Source organism: Fimicolochytrium jonesii (genome assembly GCF_025526975.1).
Source record: "Fimicolochytrium jonesii strain JEL569 chromosome Unknown EV422scaffold_34, whole genome shotgun sequence".
Classification (NCBI taxonomy): Eukaryota; Fungi; Chytridiomycota; class Chytridiomycetes; order Spizellomycetales; family Powellomycetaceae; genus Fimicolochytrium; species Fimicolochytrium jonesii.
Window position 1 is genome coordinate 187,602 of NW_026515701.1, and position 18,494 is coordinate 206,095.

The 18,494-nt window shown below is 52.0% G+C and overlaps 10 protein-coding genes across 10 annotated transcripts; 2 read left to right on the forward strand and 8 right to left on the reverse strand.

Moving 5' to 3' along the window:
• Positions 1 to 7: 7 nt before the first annotated feature.
• EV422DRAFT_571486 (ribosomal protein L36e) lies at positions 8 to 905 on the reverse strand (the record flags this gene model as incomplete). The annotated part of the gene is made up of 3 exons (XM_053072998.1): positions 8 to 85; positions 240 to 374; positions 807 to 905. 3 exons carry the CDS (start codon positions 903 to 905, stop codon positions 8 to 10), a joined length of 312 nt encoding a protein of 103 aa, XP_052921699.1.
• Positions 906 to 1,106: 201 nt separating this feature from the next.
• On the forward strand, positions 1,107 to 4,506 carry EV422DRAFT_561394 (uncharacterized protein). Its single transcript, XM_053071957.1, has 7 exons — positions 1,107 to 1,243; positions 1,310 to 1,417; positions 1,493 to 2,567; positions 2,632 to 3,177; positions 3,239 to 3,775; positions 3,851 to 4,026; positions 4,094 to 4,506. Coding segments are annotated over exons 1-7 (2,733 nt in total). The 5' UTR covers positions 1,107 to 1,241; the 3' UTR covers positions 4,383 to 4,506.
• Positions 4,507 to 4,648: 142 nt separating this feature from the next.
• Positions 4,649 to 6,384, reverse strand: EV422DRAFT_544610 (uncharacterized protein). Its single transcript, XM_053071407.1, has one exon. The coding sequence runs from the start codon at positions 5,950 to 5,952 to the stop codon at positions 4,804 to 4,806; it is 1,149 nt and encodes a 382-aa protein (XP_052921701.1). The 5' UTR covers positions 5,953 to 6,384; the 3' UTR covers positions 4,649 to 4,803.
• Positions 6,385 to 6,554: 170 nt separating this feature from the next.
• Positions 6,555 to 7,080, reverse strand: EV422DRAFT_544611 (uncharacterized protein; the record flags this gene model as incomplete). The annotated part of the gene is made up of 1 exon (XM_053071408.1): positions 6,555 to 7,080. The coding sequence occupies exon 1, from the start codon at positions 6,805 to 6,807 to the stop codon at positions 6,556 to 6,558; it is 252 nt and encodes an 83-aa protein (XP_052921702.1). The 5' UTR covers positions 6,808 to 7,080.
• A 346-nt stretch (positions 7,081 to 7,426) lies between these two features.
• Positions 7,427 to 8,861, reverse strand: EV422DRAFT_276877 (uncharacterized protein). Its single transcript, XM_053065920.1, has 7 exons — positions 8,515 to 8,861; positions 8,281 to 8,447; positions 8,110 to 8,209; positions 7,920 to 8,033; positions 7,763 to 7,855; positions 7,662 to 7,701; positions 7,427 to 7,597 (listed from the first exon to the last, which is right to left on the reverse strand). The coding sequence occupies exons 1-7, from the start codon at positions 8,578 to 8,580 to the stop codon at positions 7,578 to 7,580; spliced, it is 600 nt and encodes a 199-aa protein (XP_052921703.1). The 5' UTR covers positions 8,581 to 8,861; the 3' UTR covers positions 7,427 to 7,577.
• A 210-nt stretch (positions 8,862 to 9,071) lies between these two features.
• On the reverse strand, positions 9,072 to 11,551 carry EV422DRAFT_551621 (putative vacuolar sorting-associated protein; the record flags this gene model as incomplete). The annotated part of the gene is made up of 2 exons (XM_053071848.1): positions 9,072 to 11,131; positions 11,536 to 11,551. The coding sequence occupies 2 exons, from the start codon at positions 11,549 to 11,551 to the stop codon at positions 9,072 to 9,074; spliced, it is 2,076 nt and encodes a 691-aa protein (XP_052921704.1).
• A 132-nt stretch (positions 11,552 to 11,683) lies between these two features.
• On the reverse strand, positions 11,684 to 12,567 carry EV422DRAFT_276952 (uncharacterized protein). The gene has a single exon (XM_053065922.1). The coding sequence runs from the start codon at positions 12,377 to 12,379 to the stop codon at positions 11,909 to 11,911; it is 471 nt and encodes a 156-aa protein (XP_052921705.1). The 5' UTR covers positions 12,380 to 12,567; the 3' UTR covers positions 11,684 to 11,908.
• On the reverse strand, positions 12,418 to 13,398 carry EV422DRAFT_276933 (uncharacterized protein). The gene is made up of 3 exons (XM_053065921.1): positions 12,788 to 13,398; positions 12,559 to 12,637; positions 12,418 to 12,468 (listed from the first exon to the last, which is right to left on the reverse strand). Exons 1-3 carry the CDS (start codon positions 13,260 to 13,262, stop codon positions 12,438 to 12,440), a joined length of 585 nt encoding a protein of 194 aa, XP_052921706.1. The 5' UTR covers positions 13,263 to 13,398; the 3' UTR covers positions 12,418 to 12,437.
• Position 13,399: 1 nt separating this feature from the next.
• EV422DRAFT_277129 (uncharacterized protein) lies at positions 13,400 to 14,682 on the forward strand. The gene is made up of 2 exons (XM_053065924.1): positions 13,400 to 14,164; positions 14,238 to 14,682. The coding sequence occupies exons 1-2, from the start codon at positions 13,528 to 13,530 to the stop codon at positions 14,423 to 14,425; spliced, it is 825 nt and encodes a 274-aa protein (XP_052921707.1). The 5' UTR covers positions 13,400 to 13,527; the 3' UTR covers positions 14,426 to 14,682.
• Positions 14,683 to 15,413: 731 nt separating this feature from the next.
• EV422DRAFT_544621 (uncharacterized protein) lies at positions 15,414 to 17,963 on the reverse strand. The gene is made up of 9 exons (XM_053071409.1): positions 17,769 to 17,963; positions 17,543 to 17,700; positions 17,304 to 17,417; positions 17,087 to 17,236; positions 16,602 to 17,015; positions 16,408 to 16,526; positions 16,151 to 16,343; positions 15,918 to 16,082; positions 15,414 to 15,843 (listed from the first exon to the last, which is right to left on the reverse strand). Exons 1-9 carry the CDS (start codon positions 17,821 to 17,823, stop codon positions 15,568 to 15,570), a joined length of 1,644 nt encoding a protein of 547 aa, XP_052921708.1. The 5' UTR covers positions 17,824 to 17,963; the 3' UTR covers positions 15,414 to 15,567.
• Between the last annotated feature and the right edge of the window lie 531 nt (positions 17,964 to 18,494).

Here is an 18,494-nt window from a genome sequence, read left to right on the forward strand (position 1 = left end):
TATCGATTTAGTGGGCACGACGGGACTCGGCAATGACGGCGGACATCTCCTCGACCTTTCTCTTGGCACGGCCGAAGGTACCGAGCTGTGGGGAGGAAACGAAGGCAGATTTAGAGTACGCCTCATGGTGATAAAACCTGGATGGGCCCGCCTTCATAATTCTCCTAGATCCTCGCCCAATCTCCAACATCGACAGATCCCTCAGTACTACCACATCCCCATGCCATTCCCAAACTCACCCTCCTCTTGGCGAGCTTCCTCGCACGCTTGTCAGCAGAGTTCTTCAACAGCTCCATGATCCGCTTCTCGTAAGGAGCGTATCCAGTGACTTCGCGGACGAGGTCGCGGACGAACTTGGTGCGCTTGGCCAAAGTCTGAGGGGAGAACCGGGAGTTTTGAGTTTTGTTAGTTTCCGACAAGGGAGGTTTGACTCGGAGGATAATGGGGAGTAAGTGGAAGGCCTATGGGACATCGGGTACAATCCCACTCCCTGGATCTGACATTCCGTCAGCCACAACCACCCCGAACACCCTTCTGCCAAACATCCTTTTCCAACTTTCTCCGTGCCGTTCGGTACGAATAGAAGTGACCTGCCCACCAGCCCTTGTTCTCAAACGACTAGGCGCCAGCCTTCGATCAATGTCGTTCCGAGACCTCCTGCTCATTCCCAACCCCTCCGCTAGCCCATTATCGTGCCCACTCACACAAACTCCTCCCCCTCCAGAAAACCTGCATAGCTTCCGTATGATCCCTCCTCTTCCTCCACCCCTCCCCATGCTGGTCCGCCGTAGAATGCGTCAACGTACCCCCTTGCGATTGACGGGCTTCGCCTTCAGCTCACGCCTGGTGGTGACGTGGCCCTTGTTGAGGCCGGTTGCGATGCCGGACTTTTGTGTGGGAGCCATTGTTGAGTGTGCCGGTGTGTGTGTTCCCAGGAACTTCGACGAGGAAGAACAAGAGGGGGTGTGTCGGTGGGGCGAAAGGGAGTTGCTCTCGCCCGCTTTGCCTGCTTTTTCCTTGTTGCGCGAGGATGACCTTCTCACGTGACCATCTCAACTGAAACTTGGTCTTGACAGAAGGAGCTCCATTTGACATTCGGGCTTGAACAGGTGTAGGTCGCAAGACAAAGTACTAGAACATCAGCATTCTGAATAAGGCGAACGGTGCCACTGAAACGTTTTGAAGCGGCTGTATTGTCCGTCAAACCTCTCTTCCACATTCTTTCCTGAGGAATTCATAAAATGTAAGCTATTCCACCTGCAGTTCTGGCTTCGCAACAAAGGTTCTAACTGAGCGCTTCCGTTCTCAGGTCACGTCTTATTGTGAAGAATCTGCCAAAGCACTACACTTTAGAAAGGTTTAGGGAGCATTTTGGCGAAAAAGGGGAAGTCACGGACGCAAAGCTTGTAAAAACCGGGTGAGTCCTTTTGTTGAGCCAGCGTATTCAGAGTCCTACATTAAGTGGTATACTCATCGCCGTCTCTTTTAACAGCGATGGAACCTTCCGTCGATTCGCATACGTTGGATACAAAACCGAAAAAGAAGCAAAAGCAGCATTAAAGTACTTCAACAACACCTACATAGACACGTCGAAAATCCAGGTCGAATTCGCAAAAGCGATCGGCGATACGTCTCTAGCACGACCATGGAGTAGATATTCCCAGGGAAGCTCGGCACATGACCGGAAAACAGACGCGGAGGCGGCGGCGCAGCGAGCGCGCGAAGAGCGTGCGGAGAGGCTGAGGAAACAGAAGGAGGAGACCAACCATGACATGGAGCGGAAGCAGAAGCTTCTCAACAACCTGTATGCGGATAAGGACGACTCGAAGCTGAAAGAGTTCCTCGAGGTCATGAGGCCACGGGCGGCCGCCCGAGGCAGGACCTGGGCTAACGATGAAGTGACTGGATCGGAGGAAGCTGTTGGGAAGGGGAAGCCTAAGGTCCAAGCGAAAGTGTTGGCGGTTGCGAACAAGAAGACCGGTGGAGACGGAATGCTTGTGACGAAAACGCACGTCACGTTTGAGGACTCCGAAGATGAGTTGTACGATGAGCTGCCTCCCAAGCAAGACGCGGCGAAATCTTCATCCACAACGAACGAGAAAGCTGGTGACGACGAGGAGGAGGGGCCAGAGGAACCAGCTGACTCGGTGGCGCATGACAGCGGCATGTCCGATCTGGAGTATATGCGCTCAAAAATGAAGGCTTTGGCGGAGCCGGATGCTGAGGAGGCAGAAATGGAAGAGGAAGGGGAGGCGGACGCTGCTATTGCTGAGGAGGAGGACACAATGGACGTAGATGAGCCGGCAGAAAATGCGTTACCGGCTGCTGAAACCGACAAGCCAGCAGAAACGGTACCAACGAATGCCACGGAGCAGATGAATTCTGAGAGGCAAGCCCTCCTGGAAGCTACAACGCCGAACTCCTTCAATTCTCACAGTCCGGCGAGAGACATCCCGCCTGCTGAGATTATTGCCGATACCGGACGTCTCTTCGTGAAAAACTTGGCCTACAGCTGTACGGAAGAGGATCTTCACAAAGCTTTCGAGAAATTTGGACCGTTGTCGGAGGTATGCGTGCACAGTACAGCTGAACCAGTTTCCCCTTGGACAAAGGCTAACCATTCATCTTTAGGTTCACATACCTATCGATAAGATGACCAAGAAACCCAAGGGATATGCGTTCATTCTTTTCCTGATTCCCGAACATGCAGTAAAAGCCTTCACAACGATGGACTCTCAGATCTTCCAGGGTCGTATTCTGGATATCCTCCCCGGAAAGGAAAAGCCAAGAGCAGAAGAGGAAACCAGCGAAGGCCCAACATCCTTCAAATCGCAAAAGGAAAAGCAACGGAAAGCCACCGCAGGCAACGAGTTCAGCTGGAACAGTCTGTTTATGAACAGCGATGCCGTAGCTGAAGCAATGGCGAAGAAGCTCGGCGTGCGGAAAAGCGAGATTCTGAACCCGGACGCCGAGAACATGGCCGTGCGGTTGGCGCTTGCGGAAACACACATCATTGCGGAGACGAAGAAGTACTTGGAGGATGAAGGAATCGACTTAAATGCGTTTGAGAAGAAGAAAACGAGGAGCAAGACTGTGATTCTGGTCAAGAACATCCCGCATAGCACTGAGGAGGAGGAGTTGCGGGAACTGTTTGGCAAATTTGGGGAGATTGGTCGTGTAAGTAAGATTGTGGCCCCTTTTACTTGGTCATAGCGAAGTCTAACTCGTTTCTCTGCAGTTGGTCCTCCCACCAACAAAAACGGTCGCTCTCGTGGAGTTCCAGCAGCTCAACGAAGCAAAATCAGCCTTCTCCCGTCTGGCCTATACCAAGTTCAAGCATCTGCCATTGTACCTCGAGTGGGCGCCAGTCGGCACTTTCACATCCGAGTTTGATGCAGCAAAGGAGACAGAGAGAAAGACGCAGAAGGCTTCTGCGTCTTCTGCGCCAAGTGTACCTGAAGAACCAGTGTCAGCTCCCGAGGAAGAAGAAGAAGAGATCTCCAAACCGGGCGCAAAACCATTAGTAGATACTACGGCAGATGCGACAGTGGAAGACCCGGACGGTATGCCCGTTGCAACACTGTTCGTCAAGAACCTCAACTTTGACACGACGGAGGCTGGGCTGATGGATGCGTTCGGTGGACTTCGAGGACTGCGATCGGCTCGCGTGGCTACGAAACCGGATAAGAAGACCGGTGGGAAACTGTCGATGGGTTTTGGGTTCCTTGAGTTTGCGACGAAGGAGGATGCTGTTAGGTGCATGAAGTCGATGCAGGTATGTTATATTCCGAAGAGTCGAATATTTGCGCTGGAGTCCGCAAGTCCTGACGACTGTTCCATCCGTGTGCAGAACTTCGAACTTGATGGCCATAAGCTTCAGCTGAAGTTCTCGAATGCCGCAGCGAAGAGCACAACGCAATCAAAGAAGCGCGGGAATGATGACCCCATCAAGGTCACCGGCACGAAGCTGATTGTCCGCAACATTCCGTTCGAAGCCACTAAGAAGGATCTTCGCCAGCTGTTCTCGTAAGTAACCTATTTCATGTTTCCTTATGCTGATTACCTACTCATCCGTCAACCCCCTTCTTCACAGCACATTCGGGCAACTCAAATCCGTCCGCATCCCCAGCAAAATGGACGGCCAACACCGCGGTTTCGGATTCATCGATTTCCTCACCAAGCAGGAAGCCAAATCCGCCTTCGAGTCTCTCGCGGCAACGCACTTGTATGGACGCCACTTAGTGCTCGAGTGGGCGGAAGATGAGAATAGCGTTGAGGCTATGCGGAGCAAGACTGCTAAGGGTTTCGTTGGGGATGGTGGCCCGAATAAGAGGCGTAAAATTGTGCTGGATGAGGAAGAGGATGATATGGAGGCGGATTAGAACACGGTGTTGTCTTGACCACTCCCCAATTTTGCAAGTATGTATGTAGGTTTCATAAATTATCCATAAATTATAGCATTACATAGTTTCGACCACGCACGCAATTACATTTGGACATGGCAGGCAAAGCATCTACTTGTTCAAGTAATCAGAAAAGCATTCGTGAAATCAGCGGGAGGTCCTCGACTTCCGATGAGGAACTGTTGGGATGCTTGGCAATGAATCCTATACACCATGGTGGTCAGCTGCTCATATGACTTTCCGATGTGAACTCTGTTCAACAGTGTAACTACATCACAAAGAAACTACGACAAGCTACGCTGGATAGACTACTACAAAGCGATGGTGCACCTAAACACTAACTTTTTGGGATTGCTTGCCGTTCCATCGCATGAGATGCCGACATCCCCCCTAGCAGCGACTACTCTTCGAACCGTTCTATGGCTCTAGCCCTCGAGTAAGCGTCCAGTAAATGCATAAACTGATCTACATGAGGCGGGGAGGGCATGTTAAGGTAGCGACCTTTCATGCGCAACCTGAACAGATCCGCCCAGCCGAGATCAATGATGACAGCGGCAACCACGACTTTCTCCCCGCGCGCGTCCACAACGTAGTGCATGGTGTGGGCGGGAATGTGCTTGTTGCGGGTGGTGCGAGCGGATGCGGAGACCGCAATGTGGGGCGACTCTTGCGCCGTGAAAGCTGCCGTTTCCGGCGGGGGCTGGATCAAGAACATGCGGCTATTGTCGGGTCGGGCGACTTCGACCCGTCGCGGCTCGCAGATCTCGACGCACCATACGTTCGGGAGGACGTTCCATTGTCGCCGGAGCGAGATATTGCCGGGGTGGAGGTAGCTGAGGAGCCAAGACGGGAATTTGTAACCGCGGTTGCGGAGACCGGCAACGTATGCTTGAAGAATGGCGTTGCCTTGCGATAGCATGTCGGCAAAGCAGTCCAGCATGCGGCAGGCTTGTTGGCTTTGGCCGAATTGCACTATGTCCGGGGACATCTGGAATGCGAACGGGTCGGGTTCTGGGTCTCGGTCCAGTCTGCGGCTCTGCTCGCATTCCCAACAGTCGACGTTGGACGGTGGTTGTTGGGGATCGAAGTACCCCGGCTCGTTGATGAGGTACGGGGCTGTAGTGATAGCCATGCATTCGTGGAAAAGATGGAGGCTTGGGGAACGAAGGTGGGCGGCGAGCCGGGATATATGCGGGGGAATGATAGGCAAGAAGCGTAGTCGGAAACTCGTAGGTACAACCTCCTTCCGTTCCGCTGCTTTCCCTATCGCCAGGGTCTCTTCCTCTTCCGTCTCAAACAGATCCGAGGTGATATCGTGACCATCACCCTGCGGCGTGACGATTCTCCAGATATCGTGACAATGGTAGTGCCACGCATTTACTTGGACCGCCAGCAGTTCTCTCTTGCCGCGAAACCTTCGAAAGATTTCTCTTTCCGCGTACTTCTTATGCGCTCTGCTGACGCCGCGAAGGGTCGTCAAAGGCTTAAACGAGACCAGCTTGAAGATAGCGATATCGAGCTCCGGGGGGAGTAATGGGCTGAAGAGCATGATGCTGATCGGATGGATTGAACTCTTGGGAAAAAGTTTTCCGGTCGAAGCAAGTATTGCTTGAAGGTGTTGACGATGAAGGCTGCAACGATGCAAACTGTAAACGACGATGGGGAAAGAGCTTTATATATGCCAGAAAGTATCTTGGCTTTGGAGAAATCTTTCCTGTTGAGGCGTCTGCGGCGTCGAGAAGAAAATATCCTTCCTCAAAGTCTCCGGGACGGGGCCAACTCGGTATTTATGGGACATAGACACAAAAGACAGAATCAGTAAACAGCGGAGGGAGAATAAACCAGCGAAAGTGGCGATGGCACCCCGGGTTCTCTATTGGCTTGGCCAAAATACGAAAAGGGTTGAGCAAGATCGTCATAGCAGCTCGTTCCCTGTCGACATCAAGCTTGGCTGGCGGGAATGCCTTTTGGGGACTCGAATGACAGGCACAGCCCAAAAATCTCCGGAACAACACGCTGTCAATCTGTTACGTGATGCTGTCTCGGGCGCAGCACACTGATCGCCACAATTTTTGGACCTGACAAATTCTGGCCATGAGAAGCTTTGCTTTTCAAAAGGTGTGGAGACAAATGACGTTCATGCGGTTCTGAGTCATTCTTCCTTCTGATCAAGCTTAGCCAAAGGTATTTGCGCAATGTACAAGGAGCCTGGAGCCCTGATTGTTCCCTGATTGTTCCCAGCAACTTCAACTTTGATATCTCCTCCGTACTCAATATGTGACAGACTTTCATGATTAAACGTATGTATACGCCCCAAAAAGAGACTCCTTCTACTGCGCCAATACGCCTTCACTCTAGCCAAAGAGCATGTTGGCAGCAGCATCCGCATTACCGCCAGCGGCATCCAGCGCCTGCAGGGCCTCTCCCCGCGATATTCCCAGATCTGTCAGCAGCTTGATTTTCTCTTCGGAATGCCGTGCACTACCACCGGCGGCAGGCCCTGCGGTCGCCGGGGCATTGGACTGAGCTGGAGCCTGAGATGCTGACGGCGCTTGGCTTCCGGGCTGACCAGAGACACCAGAAGGCGGGATTGACGGATGTAAGGCTGTGGGAGGGTGGACTGCTCCTACGTTCAGAGGCTTAGGTTCAGTGTCTCCGAAATGGAAAACCGTCCATCGTAAGAAAAGCACATACCTTGTGAGGTGGACTCCGTCTCGGTTGGTGACTTCCCTTCTTCCGCTTCGAATCTAGCCTTGGCAGGCAGTTCATGCTCTGACAAAAACCGGACTTCTTCACCGTGAATACGCAACACGTTCTTCTCCAAATCAATGATTGCCTGATGCCGCTTCAACATGTCCAGCCCAAACAGTAGATCCACTCCTTTGCCCTGCAACCGACGGTGTGAGCAACACAGTAGGGAACAAGAGTTCCGCGCTCAAACTTGTTACCTCCATGATCGTGAAGCTGCAAGGCAGAAATTGCTTTCCAATCTTCATTTGCGCCGAGTGAATGCGGCCCAAGATCTTGGCGGTTCCAACTCCCTGGGCGATTCCAGAAAAGCGGACATCCAGGAGGTGCATGATGTTACATTCCTCGGCCAAGGCTGGGCTCATGATCGTGGCCTGTGCACCCGAATCGACAAATGCTTTCACCGGGCGGCCATTTACTTCAGCATCAATGTACAGCATTACGACCTGCCCCGCGATGCTGTCGTCAGTATCGAGATCGCCACTCGTCGAATAGGGAAGGATGATGTACTCACGTTGCCGAATGACTCCGGATGATACTCCATCGCGTTCTAAGGAGAAGTCCCTTCGTCAATGATCGCTCGCACGAGATCTGGAAAAACGTGCACCAACCTCCATGTTCTGAGCAATATTTTGCTGCCGAATAGCTTCCTCAATCCTCTTCTGCGCCTCGGCATCAAACGGATCCGAGTTGTACAGCATTTCCTGGAACCCCACCCGCAATTAGGCCTCGTTGCAAATGTGCTACTTCCATGCAGCATCTCCTAACCTCCTGTTGCCGTTGCCTCTCCTCGAACTCACGTCGACGCGATTCGAGCTCGATAAACATCTGCCTGAAGGTGACCGGGTCATTTTGCGCGGCGGCAGCAAGTTGGGGATTCGACTATATGATACCGCATGTCAGCCACTACAATCGGACAAGAAGATGTTGAATGCTCGCCATATCAAACGAAACGCACCTGCTGCAGCTGTCGCAACATATGTGGATCAGCGAGAATCTGGTTTCGGACAACCTCGGCAGTTTCTTGTGGCGATCTAGCTGCTGCCCGGGAATGCCCGCTGGAAGGAAGAAGAAGGGGTTTGAACGCGCAAAACAACAAGCGATGCGACCGGAGAGAGATTCCACGTACGCGGCAGCTGGTGGGGCACCTCGCACCAGAAGGATGTCATCCTGCCTGATGCCCGCGCCGAGTATGCTTTTTGTCATATCGGTCAGCTGGGCTCCGTTGTGGTAAATGGCCTGCTGCTGAGTTGGGATGCTCATCTCGGCCTCGATAAGTGCCGCAAGGTTCACCAGCTATTGAAAGAACGGGTATTAGCCGTGGGAATGCGGTGCTGTGAAAGTTTCCTCAATATGTATACACCTCCATTTGGCCGTCGACATCGAGCTGGTGAACGTCGCCGACGTCGTTCGTAACGTGGATCCTCATTATGTTCGTGAGCAGCGAATCGATACTAGAGAAATGCTAAACTATCGAGGTCCTTCCGAAGTCCTTCTTAATTACGTACCGTCTGGTCTCGGAAGTATTGATTCTGCTGCTGGATGGACTGTTCCGGGACGCAAATGGATTCAATGGAACCAGCTTGCTTTTGAAACGTCACTTGTCGCGTCCAGGTTGTGACACATCCGCTCGCCAGATCGCAACACCCATTCCCGGACAAATACGTTTCCAGAGTAGGGTAAGCTGGTCAATTCAAAGCAAGTGCTGCGATGGCAGTCAACGGGAATGAGAATGGGCATGTACACGGCATTGGCATTGGTATATCAAAGGAAAATGAAAAGGGACGACCTCTGCACATCGATTAACAGAAAGATGGCGGGAAAGTAAACTCTCTTCCGATTGCCATAGATCTAGCGACTACATTACAAAATGTGCGCCACAGGTGCAACTTGGTAACAACAGAATGACTCTTCTGGATCTCAAAGCTCAATGAGAGGAGCCTCTGGTTGCGGTGCCGGGGGTTCCGGCTGCGACACAGGTACGGCCTGCTGTTGCACATATCCGGGAGCATACCCAGTGTTTTGCGGAGGCGATTGTTGCGCTAACGGTTGCTGTTGGACGTACGGCTGGAGTGGGACTTGGTACGGTTGCGGTGGCTGTTGTTGTGGGACGTATTGCTGGTTTGGAGGCTGGCCGGGTGCCAGTGCATATCCTTGCTGGTCTTGACTCGCAGGGGGATGGTGTGCATTCTCTGGGCCAGGACCGCCCTGATATGGCGGTTGTTGCTGTTCTTGAGGAGCAGGAGCAACGCCCGCTAGCGCGCCATAATACTGCTGCTGTGCTGCAGCTGGGTCCTGGTAACCGGCATATGGCTGGTGTTCGGGTGAAGCCTGCGGGGGTGGCTGCTGGTAATCGTAGGCCGCCTGCGGGGGTTGTTGAGGGGCGTACAAATGCGGGGCTTCGCCAGGTGCGTTCCCTACATAGTAACCCGCTGCCTGTGCAGTAGATGCAGGCGGCGTGCTATATCCTGCCGGAGCGTGATAGACGTGCGGCTGCTGCTGTGGCAGGTAGTGAGAGCCCGGTGGTGGCTGAGTGGCGCCGCCAGCGTAGGGCTTGGTCAGGTAACCGGCGGCGTTCAATCGTTCCGACAACAGTCGATCATACTCCCGGACGGCCCCACTAAGCTGCTCATGCAGGTCGTAAAACTCAGCGTACTTTCTCGACGTTTCATCAAGACTGCGTGCAAGTTTGGGTTGCATGGTAGCTATTTGGGCGTATAGAGTCTGGATTTGCGAATTGTTCAACACCCCGAGGCCATGGACTCCGACATCGGCTTCAGTTCGCTCAACGAGTTCCGAAAACAGGCGAATGTTCTCTAGCTCGACAGAGCTCAATTCGTTCGGGTTGTAAGAGGAAGCCGACAATGGGGCAGGTTGACGTCCTGCATTCGGTCCCTGCGAACCGTAATCCTGCGCTTGGGATGAGGGATAGTGATTTGGTGCCGCACTCGTTGCGTTGGCAGCGCCGCCTGGACTTTTATACTCGTACTCCGGTCGAGAACCGCCAGAATAGTCAGTCGATGCGGAACCTTGAGCATCCTGAAGGGACGCAGCAATCGCCGCTTTGAGATCCTCGTCGTCTTCCTCTTCGCGCGGTTTGGGCTTTGAGATGGACCGTTGAACTGGGGGTTTTACGTGATTGGCAGGCTTTGACGCTTTCAGGGAGAGTTCCAAAGCCTTTTGCAAGTCCTCTTCCTCCTTCCTCGCCAGATCGTTGGACGCATATCCACCAGCACTGCGAGGCTCAGGCTTCCGGCTTTGCAACGGCGTTCCAGGAGGCGACTTTGAAGTCAATTTGCTATGGCAGGTATCACAGACACGGACCTCTTGCACTATGCCAAGACGGGGCAAGGCCATGGTTTTCGAAGAACACTGGCCACAGAATGTCTGTCCGCAGTTTCGGCAGTGATGCTTGCGGTTGAACGTGGTAAACTGCGACCTGCATCTCATGCAAACATCACTATCAGTCCACTCGGGAGCAGTGGTGGTCTCGATCATCATAGCGGAGGACTCGGACTTCTCAATGGGCGGGAATGTGATACCGTCTCGTTTCAGGGAGTCGTACACTTCACTCACGTAACGAAGCTCCGATTTTGACTTGAATGCAAGACCCCACGACTGAATAGAAGCCAGAATCTTCTGACGAACGTCCGAATTCGTTCCTGATGGGGCGCGCGCGATGGAGACGAGATTGTCGATGAACTCTCTTGAGGCGACCTCCTGCACAAAGTGATGTCCCGAGTTCTTCACACAAGTATCGGTAAGTTTCAAGGCGAGAAGTTGGACGTTGGGGTTCTTATGGTTGATTCGCCGCTTGAGAGATTGTGCGGCTTGTTTTGGCGTGACTTCCTTCGCTTTGATTTTATCGGCGATGTCGAGGTTCAATACCAGATCTTCCGTGCCTATTGGAAGGTTTTCCGACGTCGCTTTGTCGACGATATCGTCTAGCGGGTTCGCGAACAGGAACGACATAAGGAGAACTGGTGCTTCGTTAACTCACGATCGAAGCAAGCCGATTTGGGCACAAGCGGTGTAACGAGGGCGACACTGAAGCTATGAGAGTTTTGGCAGGTCAGGCTTTTCTGGAGCAGAAGTGCAAGACGCTTTGGATTTGCGAGATGGTTGTGGTATCAGCGATGATTCTGAGTACTGTACAGTATGTCTGTCTTGGCAAGAAGATTGTGAGCGGATGCCGTCTGGAACGCCAAGTGGGAGGTGGGGCGGTTTGTCACGCCCCATGACAAAGAGCCGTTTGTAACGGCGCTACATAAATGTAGGGTTAGGGACCCGACACCCCACTCAAGAATGCCGCCTAGCCAACAGGGAACATACAGTAAGTCCGTGTGGGCTCAGGCAGTGATGCGGCTGTTCTAGCGGGGCACACTCGTAGTAGCCGACATTGCGATATCAACGGATTTATGTATATGCCCTCCCAAGCAAAAGCGGCCTCCCCGCCTATGTCGATGTTATGTGGCATCAGCCCTCCCAGACCTACCAATCGAAGGGTGCCGATGACACGGGGTGACTTTCCTCCCGATTGAGCAGCCGACTGCAGTCACCCGCCGCCCAAGTCCCCCGTTGTTTTTTCGGCTGTCCCTTTCTCGTTCTCAAGCTGTCACACACCCCCCACCTTCCCCGTTTCTTCAGTTTGCGGCGGACATCGTCTCCACTGCAGTAGGGACTTGCTGCCGTGCCCGCTGTGAAGGGATGCCCATACTTTGAGTGGTTTCTTGATCCTAACGCAGACAATTTCAACCTCAAAACAACGGAACTCGTATCAACCAGCGACTTCGAACTTGATCATCCCCATCTCTCAATTCCCTCGTTCCACACTCAACAAAATCATGTCCGCTAGCTTCACAACCATGGCTCACGACGAGGCCAACGCAATCATCGCCGAATGGAAAAGCCGCGAATCGAAACACACCGCCAAGTGGGATGATGACGAGACGAAACTCCTCACGGCCGTCTGCGTCGTCAAATCTACCGAGTCCATTAAGAAGATCGCAGAGGAATACATCACTATTGCGGCCCAGGCTGGCGTCAGCACGAAGAGCGAGAGGCAGGTGATTGACAAGATCGGCAATATGAAAAGGGCTCGCGGAGGTGATGATACCACCAAGAAGAAGAGGAAGTCGCCTGGGGAAGCCAACGGTGAAGGCAAGAAGACGAAAAAGCCCAAAGCGGAGAACGGAGAGCACGAGAGTGACGAAGGCGCAAAAGATCATAAAAGCGCCGCCGCTTGAGCTATTTTGTCTTTACGTAGTATCTCATAAAGTTTCCCCCCTACCTTCTATTCTTGTTCGGCGACCTTTCCCTCATATTCGTAAAAGGTGTACATATGTAGTCAGTGAACGTTCTACGCCATAAAGTTCTTGTTGGGTTCAATCTAAAAACGTGCACATACCGGCATGGTTGCGGGTTTCCTTTCTCTGTGCTGCTTTCTTCACTCTTTGAGACTCCTCCATATTTGAAAACCGACAGCCCTTTTTGTGTAAATTCGACAGCGCGTTTGGGCCGTCAAACGTCTGCCGGTTCCCCCTTCCCCGTTCCCCTTCCGAGAGTCCCTCGTCCCGCCGCCAACTGCACCATCCCAAGGGTGTTTCAACTCAAAGCGACTTCCCCTTTACACTCACCTGGTTTCACGAACACGCACTCGGAGAAGCCCAAAAAATATCGCTTCGTCCGGTTCTCGCTTCGTAGAAGTTGAGCACAATGACTGCCGAACATCGAAACAAGCGAGTCAAGTCCGAAGACGGCGCAGACGATTGCATTACCGAAGCCGAGATCGTAGACCATCTGAAGAATAACGACGGCATTTGGGCGGAAACCGTTCTTAACGATCTGCAGAAAAAGAATGTTCCCAAAACGGATGTCGCTAGGTGGGCGTCGGACGAGACGATGGGTCTCGCAGCTTTGATGATTCAACAGGCACTCGCTGAGAAGAGTCTGGGAGGAAAGGAATTGGCGCAAGTTTTCTTGCAGTCGGGGATGTGCAAAACGCCAAAGACGGAGAAACAGGTCAGAAAGAAGATGGACAATATGAAACAGAAGTGCCAGGAGAAAAAGGAGACAAAGCGAAGGGTGAAAACCGAAGCAGAAGCCGCCCATTAAGCGTCAATGATTGAAGTAGCTCCCTTTCGGCTTCGACAATTACAACGCCGCGCCCGATACGGGAAGTGTCAAATACTACTTGGAAAGCCAAGATTTGCTGATTGAGGGCATTTGCTCGAAGCTCAGAAATAATTATATGTGCAGCTTATATCAGTAATTTGTCGTGGTTAGTTAGAGCTTCAAAGTGGAGGGGGTCGTAAACGTAAAACTAGATCCCATCCTTGTATCTATTATTGCTTGCACATATAGTGTTATCAATCCGATGTCCTCATGTTCTCGTCCATCCGAGATTCATTCGATCTTCGAGTACAAGAGAGCGTCCTGTTCTAGTTTACGACGTGCTTGTGAAAAGATCGCCTCAGTCGGTTGCGCCAGTGGCCCCGACGGCGCGGGGTTGCTCAACAGACGCGATGACGCCAGGCTGAACATTTCTTCTACCGCACGGGGGGGAAGGACCTTCAATCAAGACACGCAGAGGTTGGACTCCCAGAGGCAGGTCTCTTCAGACGTCCCGCCGATTCTTTGCGGAAAGCAGGTTCTCTACGGTTTCAAATTACTGGAAGACGCAGTTATGCCTACCAAACGACTCATCTCAGACGAAGCCAGCAGCACTGGTGAGCAAGCGCAAGATCTGGTTAAAGCGGAAACCACGAATTCTATCGACACAGCTACATCTTCTGTTCCTGAAGAGCCCAAACATAAGAAGTCACGGGCCGCACCCAAAGGAGCCAAAGGAAAAGTGAAGGCTGAAGCTAGCGCGGGAACCAAGCCCAAGAAAGAGGGCAGCTCCGACATTACCATGGATCCGAGCGGAGACGTTACGAATCGCCTTCATCGCTCCGTGGACGATATGGCCTGGGCTCAAGCTGTTTTGACAACTGGCAAGAAGAAGAAAGAAGGTGGCTACAGAATTCGTCTTGGTAAAGCGTGGGCTCCTTGCTGGTCTGACTCCGTTATCTCCGCACGTTTCAGAGGCCACCAAGGCAACAAAATGGACCAAAGAAGATGAAGCCCTCCTTGTCGCCGTTATGGTCTTCAATCCCGACAAACCGCACAAACTAATCGCAGAAGAATATCTCAAGGTAGCAGTGGAAGCAAAGACGGAGCGACAAATAGGCGACAAAATCGCGAAGTTGAAAGGCCGATTTCAGTCCAAGTAAATTTGCTCAATACTTCCGGTCGTCGATATTGGGAAATCTGCCGTACACTACTCAATTCAAGAATACCAACTCAAGTAAACTGCTCGATACCTCTGCATTTTCGATCAGGGGAGATCCTCCCTCAGAATGAAATGCAATGGAGAGTATGTGAGGGCATTAGGGGCGGAAATGTAAAAGCACCGCAGCTTGCAAGTGAAAGCCTGGTGCATGCAATGGGGGGGCAATGCTGTGGTTAGCCTTCGGCTAATTAAATGTTTTTAGCAAACAATATCTGTTCATCTTGTACATAAACCGGTCGAAGTTCCATCAATCCAAGGGTGCGTCGAACTGCAATCAGGTCTAAGAAAATCGACAGCGCGTATGGTGTCAGTTTAGCAGCCTTGTGTCTTCGATTCCAAACCCCCGTGTACAGGTCGCTTTCCCCAACGCAGTATGGGAAGCATAGCTTTGGTCTTTCCGCTCACGATTAGTGAGACCTCTGTATAGTCAACCCATCACCTCTCTACTGAAAACCATGCCATCCCTTAAAACTGAAAGCTTCGAAGCACTTGATCGCGAGACAGCAGAGGAGATCATTTACAACGCGCAGCAGCGCAAGGCTGGAACTGCGCGCTGGACTCCCGCCGAGACCAACCTTATGAGGGCATTGCTGACCCTTCACCCCACAAAAACCCGCAAGGAGCTGGCTGCCATGTATGCACAGCTGGCTTTGGAGAAGACTGAACATCAGATCTTCGAGAAAATTTCGACCATCAAGAGAAGGGAATTGGCGAAACGATTCGTTTGGGTAGGAAAGTGATGCTTCAGAAGAGACGTTAGCCATCCGACTAATTCGGGGGAATCTCTATATCAGAATACCGGCCAATGTCAATGAAGCCTATATCAGTGTTGCAAGAAGATGGCGAGCGTAGCACCATTCGAGAGTGATTGTGCTCCTATTTGGCCAAGACACCATCTACGACCTGTTATATCTGGCGTAACTAGTTCCCCCCCCCCCCCCCCCACATGTTATCAAAAAAGATGTGAATGCCTCATGAAATTACCCCTACGAATAAATGCTATGCTGCTACTAAGTCTATGAAATTGAAAAGCCCTTATCCTAACTAGCGTAGCTACTGCTCGCATGAAAGTTCCCGCAGCGCTCAGATAGTGCCCATGCCGAGCCTTGAGAAGGTGTCTGTGAGCCTCATGCCACCAGGCAATGTTGGATTCTTTGGGATGCCTTTCCTCTCGCTGCGCTCCTGACGCAAGACACGGAGGAGAGGACGGACATCTTTCCCCGCGTTCTGCCACTCATGAATAAGGTCGAGAGCCTCCTTCTCGAATTCTTCATCATGAGCATTGACTGCCTCCAGTGCAGCCAGTTCGGCCGCCCGCTCTTGAGCGGCTTGTTCAGCGCGCTTTTGTTCGTGTCGTTGCTAGAAAAAAGTGCCGAGTGAGTCTGGCACGTCAGAATGTGCATTCAGGGAAAGAGGGCTCATAAGATGCATACGATTTCAACTTTGTGGTCCACCTTCAACTTGGTCAGGGATTCTTGGGCGGCATGCTTCCTCTCTTCTGCTTGTTTCATGTCCTCGATGTCCTGTTCCTCAAGGTGGTGCCGCATATTCACGGCCGCTCGTCTCTCTTGCTGCCTTTTCTCCCGCACTTCCTTATCCTGACAAAGCACACACAAAGTTAGCATGCAGCCTTGAATCACCTCCACACGGGAAGACGTCAACATACATGCTGCGCCTGAAACGTGTGGACATCGTGCAAAGCCTTGTCCCGCTTGTTTTGGTCGTCCGAGAATCGTTTCTCCCAATATCCGTCCGCGCCATGCAGGATTCTGTCGTAGAATGCCTCAACTTTTTGACGCTTCTTTTCCGCCTCCTCTGCGGCTACCCGAGCTGCCAGCTCCGTTCGATGCTGCCGTTGTCTGAAAGGCATTAAGGTTACTCCAGATGAATCGCGTTGTTATGTGCAACTCGGCGCGAACTCACTGGACGATTTCCAGCTGTGCGTTTTTGCGGCGAGCGTCGAATAACTGCTTCATCTCCGCAAACTTCGCATTTTCCTCCAGCGCCTTTTGCTCCTCCGCTGCCTTCTTGCGCTTTTCCTCCTTATTACGCCAAGAGTGAATGAAGTGCACGTTTTAGTGCGGAAACGGTCATAAACAAAGGCGGTGACCACGTACTTTGTGCAATTGGACAGCTTGGTCCAAGGCCTTTTGCTCTTCTTTGTCCCTCGCCCTCTTTTTCTCCCGCTCTATAGCCTTTTTCTGTTTCTCTGCTGCTTGCTCTGCCTCAAGTTCCCTCGCCCGAGCCTCGCTCTCTGTAATTTCCTCTGTAATTGGACCATGAGATGACTGTCGTTGCACGACGACTTTCTGGCCCCTCTTTCTGTTATTGAGTTCCTTTTGCTTTTCAAGCGCTTGTCGTTTCTGTTCTTCTGCTGTTTCCAACGCCTGTATGCGATGCTTCAGGCGTTCCTTCTTCTCAGCATTAATCGCGTCATTTTCGATATGGAGTAAATAATCTGTATCGGCATTTTGTCTGGCGTCTTGTTGCTGATCCTGCTCTTCTCTGGCTGCCAGTTGCTCATCTCGTTCCTACATCATTTCGAGCATCAGCCTGGCGACCGCTCGGGGAAGAAGAGCGAACGGCGATCTGCGCTCCTCACCTGTAAAACGTTCGCCAGAAGCAATGCCGATGTCATCTGCTTCACGCGTGGCTCCTCGATACGGCGAAGGTACTTCGCCCTTTCGATAGCAGCGTTGCGCTCTGATGCCTTTACACGGGCCCATTCCGCATCTATTCGCTGACGTTCTTCCTACGGACGGAGATGTGTTATCCATCCACCACTAATAAATATGGAGGTCCGTGTCATCAAACTGCACCTCCAGCTTTGTCATTCGCTCCTCCTTGGCAGCTAAGCGCTGTCGTCGCATTCCTGGTATTGTGTTTCCCCAACCCTTTACTCTTTGCAGAGATTTCTCATGCAGGTCATTTTTCTGTAGGCATCCAGTGAAGATTGCAGGGGTCCAGTAATAAGTTGATGAGAAGAGGCGTCAGGAATTGAATGCCCTGCCAATGCATGTGGACTTGCCCACCGTCCCGTAGAAGCTTCCTAGTTTACCTGCTTTTGGAAGGAGTACCGCTTTTGGCCGTCGAGCCTTTCCGGTTTGGCCAAAGATTTGATGTGTTGCAATTGTTTCGAATCTATGACTACGGAGTTGTCCGGTCGACGAACGGATAAAGACCTCTGATCTGGCGGTTGATCATGAGGCACAAATTCTACATGACAAGAATAAGATGATTTCCCTCCCAGATGATGAAGGTCTGGAAAACGACGCTGGACTTACTGTCTCGCATCTTCGTGAGCGGCGGTTGAGATGGAAAGACGGCAGAGGTTGGCATGCTAGCTACTCCTGTTGCAGTGTGGTGGTGGTTGAGCTATCCGGTTGCACTGTGGTGGTTGGGACTATCAAAGATATCAAAACAGCCGACCAGAAGTTCCTAGCCTTTGGATGGTGGTCCAAGTTCATGGATGCCCAAACTTCTAAGTGTGGCTTCCCCGTCGGAAAACGTCGGGAGACATTTTCCCTATAGCCAAAATTCTCCGATGAACTCTAATGACATTTGGAACATTTACTCGCCGTCATAGGTCATTGCTGTGTGCATTTTTGGTTACCTCCAACACATCTTAGGAAGCGGTTGTTGAGTTACGTAACATGCTGTCAGTGCTACGTTGGCAGCCAGAAGAAACGCTGTCCATCAATGGAAGGCACTCTGAAATTACTATCATGACGAGAACTGGATCCCTAGCTGCACGGCCGTTTCCGCGCTCTAGACTACTCTCGGACTGGAAGGCCCCAGCAGCGTATGGGCGGTTTCCCGTCCTCCCTTTGTTCTTTTATCTCATAGAAACGCTACTGTTCCTTGCCTGTGGATTGGCTAAGCAATTTGACATATTCAGAATGCCCTTCCATCCTCGACCGGTCTGCTGGATAATGAGCGCCAGCGTACAGGGTCAGAAAATTGGGATGTGGAAGGCGGAAAATGACACCGTTGAAAGTAAAAGAGCCGAA

Coding starts and splice junctions, on each gene's coding strand:
- EV422DRAFT_561394 (XM_053071957.1), top strand. Junction 3,776..3,850: donor GGTGCATGAAGTCGATGCAG/GTATGTTATATT, acceptor ATCCGTGTGCAG/AACTTCGAACTTGATGGCCA. Junction 4,027..4,093: donor GATCTTCGCCAGCTGTTCTC/GTAAGTAACCTA, acceptor CCTTCTTCACAG/CACATTCGGGCAACTCAAAT.
- EV422DRAFT_276933 (XM_053065921.1), bottom strand. CDS start 13,262: ATGGGCGGCTTCTGCTTCGGTTTTCACCCTTCGCTTTGTCTCCTTTTT. Junction 12,638..12,787: donor GTGCGTGTTCGTGAAACCAG/GTGAGTGTAAAG, acceptor TTACACAAAAAG/GGCTGTCGGTTTTCAAATAT. Junction 12,469..12,558: donor GGAAACCCGCAACCATGCCG/GTATGTGCACGT, acceptor TACGAATATGAG/GGAAAGGTCGCCGAACAAGA.
- EV422DRAFT_276952 (XM_053065922.1), bottom strand. CDS start 12,379: ATGATCTTTTGCGCCTTCGTCACTCTCGTGCTCTCCGTTCTCCGCTTT.
- EV422DRAFT_544621 (XM_053071409.1), bottom strand. CDS start 17,823: ATGCCAACCTCTGCCGTCTTTCCATCTCAACCGCCGCTCACGAAGATG. Junction 17,418..17,542: donor GGTACTCCTTCCAAAAGCAG/GTAAACTAGGAA, acceptor GGATGCCTACAG/AAAAATGACCTGCATGAGAA. Junction 16,083..16,150: donor ACACGTTTCAGGCGCAGCAT/GTATGTTGACGT, acceptor GTGCTTTGTCAG/GATAAGGAAGTGCGGGAGAA.
- EV422DRAFT_276877 (XM_053065920.1), bottom strand. CDS start 8,580: ATGAGGATCCACGTTACGAACGACGTCGGCGACGTTCACCAGCTCGAT. Junction 8,034..8,109: donor TGTTGCGACAGCTGCAGCAG/GTGCGTTTCGTT, acceptor GGTATCATATAG/TCGAATCCCCAACTTGCTGC. Junction 7,856..7,919: donor AGAGGCAACGGCAACAGGAG/GTTAGGAGATGC, acceptor GTGGGGTTCCAG/GAAATGCTGTACAACTCGGA.
- EV422DRAFT_544610 (XM_053071407.1), bottom strand. CDS start 5,952: ATGCTCTTCAGCCCATTACTCCCCCCGGAGCTCGATATCGCTATCTTC.
- EV422DRAFT_277129 (XM_053065924.1), top strand. CDS start 13,528: ATGTCCTCATGTTCTCGTCCATCCGAGATTCATTCGATCTTCGAGTAC. Junction 14,165..14,237: donor TGGCAAGAAGAAGAAAGAAG/GTGGCTACAGAA, acceptor CGCACGTTTCAG/AGGCCACCAAGGCAACAAAA.